Source organism: Kryptolebias marmoratus, linkage group LG2, assembly GCF_001649575.2.
Source record: "Kryptolebias marmoratus isolate JLee-2015 linkage group LG2, ASM164957v2, whole genome shotgun sequence".
Taxonomy (NCBI): Eukaryota; Metazoa; Chordata; class Actinopteri; order Cyprinodontiformes; family Rivulidae; genus Kryptolebias; species Kryptolebias marmoratus.
The window spans coordinates 7,489,877-7,502,137 of record NC_051431.1 but is presented as its reverse complement, the minus strand read 5'-3'; the positions used below and the strand labels follow the sequence as shown (position 1 = coordinate 7,502,137).

Below are 12,261 nucleotides of genomic sequence, written 5' to 3'. Positions count from 1 at the left end.
TCACTTTCTTTTCATCAGAGTTTGAGAAAACAGAAATGAACAGAATGATTTATAGTTGCACACAAAGAAAAAAGTAAAATAAAACAATTAAAACACAACAGTGAACATGTTAGTGCTCCAACTCATCTGGTCAAGAACCAGAGAAAGGACTGAAAATAAAAATAAAAATCTAAAAAAAATGTGATTTATGGTCATTTTGCGTCTCCTGAAACGTCTTCTAAATCAGGTTACATTTGATTACACACTTTGCATATTTTCACATTTCAAAAAATGGTTATATAGCATTTCTTAGCCATTATTTGTCGCACTGAGGGCTTTCTGGAGGTGAGTCTCTTACTTTTGGTTGCTTTAGGTCTCATTTAGATCATTTTTTAAACGCATTTGTACTTATTGCTTCAATTTTGTGGCAAAACTAAAACATCCTTATGGTCAAACTTTGAAAACATAGCCTACCAAATGCATTAATTTACATCCCTGCCAGTTCTAAAAGCATTAAGGTAAAATATACTGCTTATATGTGTTAAATTTGTAAACTTATTCAGATTTTGCGCCTCTTTTTAACCTAAATCAGCTGTTTTGGATCACCTTCAGTGATACTTTGAGTTTTGTTTGCGTTATTAAACTGCCACTAGGTTATACAAGCAAGTAGTTTCATTAAAAAAAAATTGTTTATAATTTAGAAAAAGGTTAAAAGTCTTTTAATATTGGCACCTGTGATTTTTGGGCGGACTATTTTGTCTGGCGGATGTGTCGGGTCATGCTGGCCGTAGCGCAGCCTCGGTAAAGGAGCGCGGATTACTGAGCGCCACATCGAGCGTTGTCTGCTCGGTTCATATCCTGCGCATTGTCGGGGGGTGTTTGAAACAGTTTTCCTGTTAAAAAAAGAGGTTTCTTTCTTTTCCCTGCTTTGCAGTCTTCCAGAATCGAATTCCGTTCGTCTTCAGAGGGATAAGTTACTCCGAAGCTTACCAACAGCAGAGCTGTAACGGAGGGGAAAGTTTTAGCAGCGATGTCGGGTGTTGTGCGAGGCCCCGCCGGGAATAACGACTGCCGAATTTACGTCGGAAACCTCCCCCCCGACATCCGCACCAAAGACGTCGAGGACGTGTTCTACAAGTACGGGACGATCCGAGACATCGACCTGAAGAATCGGAGAGGGGGCCCGCCTTTCGCCTTCATCGAGTTCGAAGACCCGAGGTGAGGAGCCTGGCCGCCGCCGGAGCCTTGGCGTAGGCCGGAGCACGGGCTCAGACTATTTCCCGGACGTGCATTGTTCTGGTAACGAAACGTGGTGTGGTTCTGTGTCCTGTCTCTCTCTTTCTCTCTCTCTCTGTCCACGCGCGCAGATAAACTTTTACTGCCGTTGTAAAAATGAAACCGCTCGTGCTTGTCTTATCTCTTTGAATTAGAGCCGCATTAATGCACGTTTTCCTCCCCCCCTTCTGCTACTCTCACGTGTTGTTCATTTGAGCGCCAAGTGTGATTCTTACGGGACGGATATTGTTTTATGTTTTTTTTAAAGCAAACTGGGCTCAAAATAAGGAAAATATAAATGTTAAAACCGTCCGCGAGGCGGATTAGCAGCCGTTGAGGTGCAGCAACATGGCGGCCGCCCGCTTCTCCTTCTTCCCCCTCGTGCGAGCGATCAAACCTAACGTGTCGTTTTAAATTTACTATCCTTAATGCTATCTTTAATTTTACTCAACAGGGACGCCGACGACGCGGTCTACGGACGCGACGGCTACGACTACGACGGCTACCGGCTGCGTGTGGAGTTCCCCCGGAGCGGCAGAGGCTCCAGAGGCGGCGGCTACGGAGGGGTCAGCGGGGCGCCCCGGGGCAGATACGGCCCCCCGTCCAGGCGCTCCGAGTACCGGGTCGTTGTTTCAGGTGAGCCCCCGGTCCGAGCTAACTTGGCCCCGTGGTCCTGTTTGTCCGTGTCTTATTTGGCTGAAGCTTCAGACACCAGAGGAGGTTAAATATTATGGTTATAATTCCATTTAAATGGGTGAATTAGCTGAGTTGGATTAAATTAATCTGATGTAAGTTGTTTTTAATGGCTTAAATCAGTCCCACACATTACTAAAGTTATAATGGGTGGAAATAAACTTTAAAGCTGGACTTAAATTCACTTTTAAGTCAGCATAAAACAGGCGAGAGACGTGTAAACAAAACAAGGGGCTCGTTTCTCCAGATATTACACTAAAATATGAAGTTTTCTCATCATTGGTGCCTTTAAAAGTGGCTTGGAAACTTCCAGACCTGCTCCACAAATGTTTTATTTGGTGTTTAGAGAGACAAATGAGCTCCTGGTAGCAGATTTTTAATTTTTTCTTTGGTCATGTTTATTTTTCAGTTGTAATAGAATATAGCAGTTGCTGTTTGACTCAAATAAAAGTATATTTAGCAACCCAGACATCTAAAAATAACACATATAGGAGCATTCTCCCTTAAAGAAACTAAACTGTGGGCTACCGTAAGACTCTTCCTGATGTGGCTGATTATTAAAGACGGATTAATCTGTCCTTCTCCCGGTTATAGGTTCGCCTTGGCTCATTAAAGCCGCTAAAAACATTTTCTTTTTGTTTTTGTTCAGGTCTCCCTCAGAGCGGCAGCTGGCAGGACCTGAAGGACCACATGCGCGAGGCCGGCGACGTGTGCTACGCCGACGTCTACAGAGATGGAACCGGAGTCGTAGAGTTTGTTCGCAAAGAGGACATGACCTATGCCGTTCGAAAACTGGACAACACCAAATTCCGCTCGCACGAGGTATGTGTACTGATTTGATCGCGCGTGTCATGGATTGTGATTCTTTGCGGTGTCTGGGTGAGTATTTAGGAGAGATGAGCAGCACCTGAGTCGTCGTCGTTTTGTTTTGTTTTTTGTTTTCACCTGTATTTTCAGCCAGAGTGCAGGAGTGTCGTCTTTTCAATGTCAAGTTCTCTTGTGTCCGCCAGGGAGAGACTGCTTACATTCGTGTGAAATTAGACGGTCCGCGCAGCCCAAGTTACGGAAGATCACGCTCCCGCAGCCGCGGCAGCAGGAGCCGGAGCCGGAGTCGCAGCGCCAGTCGCAGCCGAAGCAATTCCCGTGGCCGTGGCCGAGGATCGCCCCGCTACTCGCCTCGTCACAGCCGTTCTCGATCCCGCTCTTAAACTTGCCACCGATGGGTTTTTTTTCCTGCCCTTTTGATGTATCCCCTCCTGTTTTTACCTCTTATGAGTTCTCTCCCCCCCCCCCCCTCCCTCGGGGGTGTCAGCTGTTTTTTAATTTTTTGCATTTCTTGTCCCGGTGTCCTTGTGGATGATCTTGGTATGTAGATGTACCCCCCCTTTTCTCCCCCATCTCTCTCTCTCTCCCCTTCTCCTTCCAGCTGCTTCGTCCTCTCGTTGTCCCCTCTTCTCCCCCCCCCCTCCCCCTTGTCGTGACAGATTTTTTTGCAACATTACAAAACCGTGTTGTGGTGAACTTCAAAAACGTTGAGCTGCACTCAACGTTTTTGCAAGTACTGAAAAACTGAATTCTGTTTTGTTTTTTGTTTGTTTTATTATTTTTATTTTAGTAGCCTCTCTTTGGATATGTCGGGAGGGGGGGAGTGGGGCCGTTTTTTTGAGCGGGAGCCCGATACTTAACTGTATTTTACCCTTGTGTCTTCCTTTAGACATCTGAGGAGAAGGATTAAAGTGATTTGGAATAAAACCATTGTGGAGCACATTTCATTTGTATGGTCAGGATAGGACATCTAGGAGGAATGAGGTCGAGGCAATGGTATGCTTCATATTCCATAAACTGAACATTTTTTTGTTAGGTTTGCTGTGTCGTGCATGTTATTTAACAACGAGCTGTACTTTCTTAGACAGTCTGTAACTTGCTACTCTACCTTCTGACAGAATAAGCAGACCTAAAAACAAGTGTTGTGATGTAAGTGTAACACCTTTATCCAATGTAAACGAATTCATTTTTTTTTGTTTTCTTTTACAAGAAGAGTCCCACTTCCTCAGTAGTTTAACGTATGTTAGCGTCAGGGAGCCAGGTTTTCTGCTCGGTAGCTTTTCTTTTTTTTAATTATTCTGTACATAATGAAGTGTACACATGAGTGGGGGGGAAAGGAAATACAATTAGGCCCAAAAAATCTTGACATTTTATGCTAACGGTCTCCCTCTGATTGTTTTTTTTTTTTTTTTCCCTGGTATTTCAAGGTTTTGATTGGAGGAGTGGCTCAGTGGATCCCAATCCTTGGAGCTGGATGAGTGGATCGATTAGGGAAGGGATAGGCAAGGATGGATGCTTGGAACGGGAGCAGTTTCCGAGGATTCAAATGAGATTTGTCAGAACTAAATAATGGGAGTCCCAGAGCAACTTTTCTTTCTTTTTGTTGTTTTATCCCCTTCATTGGAGATCTACCTAAATGTAAGAAAATGTACCGTGTGTTTGAAGGAAGCACTTCTGTTTTATTTTTTAAAGCTTTTCACAATTATGGCTTTAATGTACAAGAGAACGAAACAGGACCGGGAAGTTGGATCACAGGATGGAGTCGTAGATGCCTGGTATGAGGGAATTTTTAACAATTTGGGGAGGGGGTTCAGTTTGGGAGTAGATTGTTTTAATTTGTTTTGCCTAATCTTTCTCTTTTCTTTTAGCATTTTCAATAAACGATTTAAACAAGGTCGACTTCTTCAGCCTGTTTTTGTCTCTAACGAAATTAATGACTGGACTGGTGTGCGTCATTTTTTTTTTTTTTTAAATGGCTTTACGAACAACTTAAAATGTTTTTTAAAGCTAATAACGAGCTTAAACGTAACACGGTGTTAGCAGTTAAAAAGCTAGTGTAAAAGCTGAAAAATGAGCCCGTTTAACGCGATACTAGTCGACGTTTCTCGTTACATAAAGCGGTTATAACGAGTCGGCTCGTGCGCTGCCGTTGGTGTCCGTTAAAAGTGTGGAATGATGCATTGTGGGATGAAATAAGATGCCGGCACAGAGGAGCTGGAGGAAAACGCTCGCAAGCGCGCGTGGAGGCAGCGGTTTCAGCCAATCGCGGGGCTCGGCATGCGGCAGAGGGGGCGGGGCTTTCAGCCGGAGCTCAGCACAGAACCAACCTACCTTCGTTGCTTATTGTGTAAATCTTTAAAAACCAATTAGCCGCAGCATCACCTAAAGCTTCCTCCTCGGTGAAATACACATATATTTATATATATTGTTTATTTCTGTTTGCTGCTTCTAACCTGAACGCTGTTTTCGTGCGGTGTGAGGAAAAAAAGGTGAGTTTTTGAAGGTTCACTTCTACGTTTGCTAGATTTCGGGGGTTCGAGTTCGTCCGGAGATGGATGCTTTTACTGTGTTAGCATGTTTTTGGTCGTTAGCGCGCATATGTAGTAGTTTCTCCCCCACCATCGCCAACCCTGACGCCTTTATGGGAAAGTGATATTTATTTTGCTAAGTAATTTAACTCCACCTGTATCAAGTTTCAATTTGTGCAACGCTCAAGTCGCGGATTTGTAGAGAAACCAGCCGAAGTTCCGCGTTTTGCATCGAAGCTAATCATAATAAAAGACGCCGAGTGGCTTTATTTGGGGTTCGCACGGGTTGGTGGATGTTGCCGGCCTTGAAGCCGTCCTCCCATCACCACGTGCGGTGTCAGATCGGAGTGAACGAGCCTGTTTTTTCCACCTCCACCCCTCCAACAGACAGAGTCCACCATGACCGACAGGAAGGCGGTGATCAAGAACGCAGACATGTCCGAGGACATGCAGCAGGACGCGGTGGACTGTGCCACCCAGGCCATGGAGAAGTACAACATAGAGAAGGACATCGCTGCCTACATCAAGAAGGTGAGACGCGGATGGACCTGACCTGACTTCTTGTCCATTTTTGCTCACCGATGATTGTTTTTAACTCCGTCAAGTCCATGGATTTTCACTACAGCATCTCGCTTACAAACATTTCCAACATCATATTTTTTTTCTTCGTGTGTGTGTTCGTCTCTTAAACCAGAGGATTGGTTTATGAAGTCGTTTTTCTGTCTCATAGCCAGCTGACATTTGGATTCAAGATGGCCGCCTCAGCCAACAGACCTTAGAAAACACAATTGGCCTAAAATGGGGCGTCAAGACGTCTGTCCGTCTGTGGACAAAGTCTTGTCCAAGCTCTAAACTGATAACTCTTCAGCACAAACATTTCAAACTGCACAGCTGGGCACCTCCGTGAGTCAAGGGTGATCCCTATTGATTTCAAGGTCATTTGGTCAAAGTTTAAGGTCAGAGGTGAACCCTTTGTGAAAACCTTGTCCGTGCTCCATATCTGCAGCCGTCTATAGAAGGAATATCGAGCTGCTTAGCTAGTCGCCCCACAGGTCAAGGGTGATCCCTATTGATTTCAGGGTCACTGGGTCAAAGATGAAGCTTTTTACGAAAACCTTGTCTGTGCCCTACCTTTGCAACTGTGTAACGTAGGAAGGTGGAACTGCACAGCTGGGCACTTCATGAGTCGAGGGTGATCCCAACTGATTTCAAGGTTATGGAGCCAGAGGTCAAGGTCAGAGGCGACCCCTTTGTGAAACCTTGCAACGGTAGGACTGTCAAACTGCACAGCTGGGCACCTCATGGCTCAGAGATGATCCCTACTGATTTAAAGGTCACATGGGGTCAAAGGTCACGAGTGAACCTTGTCTCTGCTCCAACTCTAGGCGCGTCTACTCAGGATTGTTGCGCGTTTTACTGACAGGTGTTTAACGTTCTGTTGGAGGTACTCCCGTTGAAGCTACTGAGCTGAAAGTTGCTGTGAAAGTAGCTGAGTTACCGTTACCTGCTGGAGTCAACTCTCCATCTATTAGCAAAATAACTCAATCATCACCTTTTATTCAACCAGATAAACCCACAGAGATCAAGGTCTAACCCTAACCTGACCAAAAGGGGTAAAACATCCATTTATTTTAAACGGTTTTAAAGTTCCAGTGTAGGGGGCGTGGCTTAAGAGCGACTTTAAACACTGTTTTAATGAACAAAAGGTTAAAAACAAGCAGCTGATAAAGAATAAAGTGCTTAAACTGAAGCTTTTAACTAATCTCAGAGTAACTTTCAGCTGTTCATTCACAACCGATTGACCCAATTCAAGATGGCCGCACACCTAAATGACCTTAAACCACACAGAAACGGTTATTCCTCAGTCCGTTTCACAGATACTGAGCTAAAGTTATGTGTGGTTGTAGCTGAGAGTCATCTTCGACGCACGCTCCAAGGGCCAGCTTGGGTCTCGCGACATGAAATCGCACAAAACGTCGACCTTTAATTCCTTCTTTATTTTAGTCTGAAAGGCGGCGGGTGATGTGCATTCCTTCAGAGACTGTCGGGCGTTTCAGCATTAAAAAGTTAAATAAAGTAACAAAGTAAATACCACTAACAAGTTATAATAAAGTCTCTGATTATTTTGAGTAAAACTGTCTTGTAACCTGTTTCAAGGATCTATTTCTGCTGCTGTTGTGCCATTTAAGAGTCTCAGGTGGCTCAGACTTTTTTAACTTCAATTTAATTTCCAGCCGACGGTTTAAAAAGCGCTAAAACAGGCCTCCGAGTCCGAGTCGGCTGGACAGGACCGGAGGACGTCACGTTGCATTCATGGGTTCACAAAAAACCCCGTGGCGCTGTCCGAACGGCGCCGGGAGCGCCACGCCGCTTCGCCTCCGCAGAAATAAAACCCGTTGAATCTGGAAAGAAATCGGGAATTTGCGCGACCCGGGCCGGCAGAACGAGCCGCGGCAGGGAATGATTTCATGTTGAGGTTTTATTCCCAAACTTGGCGCCTCAGAAGCTTCAAAATGAGCCGCAGTTTGTTGAAATTTGGTGTTGATTATATCAGTGTGGGGGGAAAAAAAAGGGGGGGAATCCCCACTTTATCCTACAGTTCTAGCAGGGAAAAACATGGAAATTATAAAACTTATAAAACAAAGGATTAGTCCTGAAGACATGCCTGTCAGACTTCAATTCAAAGGTAGATTAGGATTATTTTCTTATTATAATCTGACTTGTTTAGCACCGCAGCCTGAGCTCAGTCTGACTCACTCTGCCAGCGTTGGCTCGTTGTTATTAAATTAGTGGAAAACAAGTAATCTGCAAGCTGTTAAATCGGCACTAATAGCTGCTAATTTCTCCAATAATTAGGCTTCTGTAGCAGTCGTTGCTAAAAAAAACTCCCCTGCAGCCGCGGCCGACACACAGCGGGAAGGATCATTAATTAAAACGACCTAAAATGTGCTGCGGATTCTGGGGTTAACGTGTGTTTATTTGTTTATTTTATTTGTGTATTGTCCAGCCATGTGCGTTGATTAACCCCCCCCCCCCTTCCTTTGCCTCCATCTTCCAGGAGTTTGACAAGAAGTACAACCCCACCTGGCACTGCATCGTGGGCAGGAACTTCGGCAGCTACGTCACCCACGAGACGAAGCACTTCATTTACTTTTACCTGGGCCAGGTGGCCATCTTGCTCTTCAAGTCCGGCTGATGAGCTTCTCCGGTGGGCGTCGAGGAGCTCGAGAATCGGGGAAAAAAAATGCACTGGTGGCTGATGTCTCCCATACACTAATAACGACATACCATAACGATGCAAACTCCGCCGTGCGCAGCTGCATGGACTATACACTATATAATATGTATGTTACAGTAAGTTTACTTTTAACAGTTGCCCTTTGGACGCAACTGAAGTCGTTTTCGTTGAAGCTGTCAAAACCCTTAGGTTGTACAAATCTCCAGTGTGGCCCTCGATTGTAAAAACCAAAAGGAAAGCTGTAGAATGTAGTGGTCCACCTGCTTTCCTTCACAGGTGGAGTGACCAGTTGGTAAATTAGACCATTATTCAGCATCGGATCCTAAACTAGTTCACTTTTAGATGTTTTTATTACGAGTTCTGTTTTAGTTCGTTGTGATTTTAAACAAAAAAACTACGTTGTCTGAAATGCACAAAGTACAATTTATTTTTATTCTTTCTCCCCCTCCGTTCTGGATTTAAGACAAACAACCCCCCNACCCCGAACCCCAACTGAGGGCAAAACCTTCTTTTTGCAGCCGAGCTCAGAGATGTCGTCACAACATCTGACAAACTTGACACCAGAGAGCGCGAATGTCTCCAGGTACGTGAAGTTTGTCAAACCCGAAATGTTCACTGTGAAAGGTCCGCACACACACACACACACACACGCGCGCGCGCGCACACACACGCAGACCTTTAGCTTGTAACGTCCGCGCTCCAACGCTACAGACTCAACCAAAATTCGGACGTTCTGGTGTTTTGTCGCTGCACGTTCGGAGGACGGTAACCGCGTTCCGTTTAACGGCCAAAATTACTCCCGGAGGCGATTTTTAATCAACGTTTCCCACGTGTGTAGATAGTGGACGTGATTGACGTGCGTCTTGTCCCGGTTAATCGCTATAACGCAGCATTAGGCAGGTGTGTTTTTATTTTATCTTATTTTATATTTTTTAGATCCTCATCTGCCGCGGAGTCCCTCTCGGCTCGCACCACCCGCGTGTTTTGGACGGTCGTGTCGTCTCATGTGGCTTGTGATATTTTGAGCATCCCGAGCTTTTAGTTCTTTATTTAGAGGCCGGCGAAGCCTTTTCTTTAAAAGAAAACCTCGAGCAGGTTCTGTAGTCAAATCATGGGTTTTGATTTATTTAGTAAAAATCAGCGAGGTCGGTTTGAAAAAGGCACAATGTTTGGGTTCTGATTAAACGTTCCCGTTTGAGGAGGACGCGCTTCTCGCTGTGTATAATAATAATAATAATAATAATAATAATAATAATAATAATTTTTAAAAAACCGAATGTTTGCTGGGTTGTTCCCCAAACGTCCGCTGTGGGTGAAATGTTTTCAAGTGTTAGCTTGGACCGATGTTGTTTTTTTGTTTTGTTTTTTATTAATTCGAGGAACGTCTTCCTTCTTCTGGTCAATGTAAACTGACTTTGGTTTTCTTCTGGCATGTATTTCTGCGATGTTCGTGTGCTGTAGGAGCCGTTCAATTTGCACAAAACGTGTGCCTGTCGTTGCTCTCAACTATAACTGGCTTGAGTACAATTGCACTTCATCAGAGTTATCCAGTAGGTTGCTACAGAACCAAAATTGTTAAAACTCGATAAAATAAAAATTCATTGTTGACTTATACTGTGGCCTTTTTTATTTCTTCTCGACCCTTTTTTGGTTCGTTTGTTTTGCTGTAAAACCACTGGGTGAATATGGAAAATGTGACTTTTCTTAGGTCATAATTTGCATTTTTATCCAAGGTTAGAAGAAAACATTAAATGTTTTAAGCTTTATTTCAGTTTTATTCCCATCAAATGAAGCTAGCTTCAGTGCAGGAATTTAAAAATATTATTAATTTTAAACTAGTGTTATGTTGCAGTTTCTACAGGTTTTAGTAAAATGTAAAACTCTTAAGTTTTATGAATAATAAAAGAACAAGAAGTTAATTTATTACACGGATGGTTTTTCTAAAACTCTTCATTGGTTTCAAGTCAACTAGCTGCTAATGCTAGCTTCCAACTGGGAAATACTTTACTACTTTAATCAAATTTGGAAGAAAATATAAATTTTAAAATAGCTTCATTACAGTTTTTTTTTTCAACTTTTTTTTTTTTACCTTTCAATATTTATTACAGCCAAATGAAGCTAGCTGGCTAACTAGTGGAGCTAGCTAGATAACAAATGACGCTAGCTGGCTCACAAATGGAGCTAGCTGGCTAACAAATGGAGCTAGCTAGCTTCATTGTAATAATGTGACAATTTTTTAAAATTTTTATTGTGTGACCGTTTAATTACCGTTGCTGTTATAGCTTTTAAAGAAATATAAACCTTCTGACTGGTGTAAATCTACCATTAATTAGTTTATCTCTTGGCATTTTTTCTAAAAGCTAAGCTAACTAGCTGCCAATGCTAGCTTTAAATTTACCCCAAAAAACGTGTTCCTGCTTTTTTTATTAGGAAGCTAGTGAAGGTATCATTCTCCTAATTTCATTATATTCATTTAATAAATTTAAATGTGGCCCCAGCTTCATATGGGGAAGGTTTTATTATACAAATTATTTATCATATTTTTGCTAACATTAGCCAATGTTAGCAGCTATAATGACACCGAACCTCACTGAGCCTCACTGGCTTCAAACAATTTTAGGTAAATTACACTTTATTCAAAAGAATGACCTAAATCAAGGGATTTATGTAAATGGTTCCAGTTAAATTATTCTCAGAAACTAATAAACACCTTTTTGAGAAGTGGATTTATGGTGCGTTTCTGTGATTTCTTTTATTTTTAGAGAACTATTCACTCTTACTTTAAAGTTCTTTAGGACTTTCAGTCTTTAAAAGATGGAGAATTCGACCTTTTCTGCTGGGATACTCTTCAGAGTCTTAATTCTGTAGGATTGTAACTCAAAACATAAATCTCTTAGAATTTGTGTTTTGAATGAGTTATTAGGCAAACTTCGAAGAAGAGACTGATCTCAGAAAGTGGACAAAGGCTCCTCTTCTTGTTGATATAATAAGTTAGCAGAGAAACCAGTGAAACTGATGACGACATGAATAATTCACTGCTGCAGCTCCAGTTTCAGTTTAGGTTTTGGCGATTCAAGTGGAAGGATAACAAAAATAAAACTGAACAAATATCCTAATATTATTAGATGCTTTCTGCGGATTTCAGGGTTGAATTTACTGAAACCTGGTAACCCTAACCAATGCGTCGTAGATGATAGAAAATAAAGCGAATTGGTGTGAGATCAGAGAGTTATGTGTGTTGAACAGAAGGAGCTCGTCGTTTAGTTGTTTATTGTCCGACGTCCAAAGCAACAAGTTCATCAGATGTTCGTCAGAGAAGTCATCAGGCCCCGCGGGGTTCTGCTGTTCGCCCATATGGCTCAGAAACCCGGACGTTTGCTCGCCGCTCGCCGGTGGGATGAACTTATCGCCTTCAGACGATGGAGCGTCCATCTTAAAACACGTGCTCTGCTGCACCTTGTTGGGACTTCACCTTCAGGGCTGCCGGAGTTCTTTGTGAACTGTGAGTTCCCGAGCTGAGAGGGGCGATGAGTTACAGGACGGGTGATTAATGAATGATTCCTAACGACAGACGGACGGCTCGGGTCAGCGGGGATGAAATGAGACACCGGGGGACTTTGCTTCTCTTCAGCGGTTTGAAACAGAAGCCTGTCTGCCTTCACCGCTGCTGCTTATATATTTTTTTTAAATTTATATATTTATTTTCCCATCAGCACCTTCTCC

At 43.1% G+C, this 12,261-nt stretch overlaps 2 protein-coding genes across 2 annotated transcripts; both read left to right on the top strand.

Annotated features, from left to right (window-relative positions):
* The first annotated feature begins 789 nt into the window (after positions 1 to 789).
* srsf1a (serine and arginine rich splicing factor 1a) lies at positions 790 to 3,699 on the top strand. Its single transcript, XM_017435295.3, has 4 exons — positions 790 to 1,197; positions 1,709 to 1,890; positions 2,597 to 2,769; positions 2,958 to 3,699. The coding sequence occupies exons 1-4, from the start codon at positions 1,010 to 1,012 to the stop codon at positions 3,153 to 3,155; spliced, it is 741 nt and encodes a 246-aa protein (XP_017290784.1). The 5' UTR covers positions 790 to 1,009; the 3' UTR covers positions 3,156 to 3,699.
* A 1,362-nt stretch (positions 3,700 to 5,061) lies between these two features.
* dynll2a (dynein, light chain, LC8-type 2a) lies at positions 5,062 to 10,150 on the top strand. Its single transcript, XM_017435296.3, has 3 exons — positions 5,062 to 5,261; positions 5,688 to 5,831; positions 8,359 to 10,150. The coding sequence occupies exons 2-3, from the start codon at positions 5,700 to 5,702 to the stop codon at positions 8,494 to 8,496; spliced, it is 270 nt and encodes an 89-aa protein (XP_017290785.1). The 5' UTR covers positions 5,062 to 5,261; positions 5,688 to 5,699; the 3' UTR covers positions 8,497 to 10,150.
* Positions 10,151 to 12,261: the final 2,111 nt, after the last annotated feature.

What these genes read in the sequence shown, in the direction of transcription:
- srsf1a (XM_017435295.3), top strand. Translation starts at nt 1,010, where the DNA reads ATGTCGGGTGTTGTGCGAGGCCCCGCCGGGAATAACGACTGCCGAATT. An exon ending in ATCGAGTTCGAAGACCCGAG is followed by an intron (nt 1,198 to 1,708) that starts GTGAGGAGCCTG and finishes TTTACTCAACAG; the next exon opens with GGACGCCGACGACGCGGTCT. An exon ending in CCAAATTCCGCTCGCACGAG is followed by an intron (nt 2,770 to 2,957) that starts GTATGTGTACTG and finishes TGTGTCCGCCAG; the next exon opens with GGAGAGACTGCTTACATTCG.
- dynll2a (XM_017435296.3), top strand. Translation starts at nt 5,700, where the DNA reads ATGACCGACAGGAAGGCGGTGATCAAGAACGCAGACATGTCCGAGGAC. An exon ending in TCGCTGCCTACATCAAGAAG is followed by an intron (nt 5,832 to 8,358) that starts GTGAGACGCGGA and finishes TCCATCTTCCAG; the next exon opens with GAGTTTGACAAGAAGTACAA.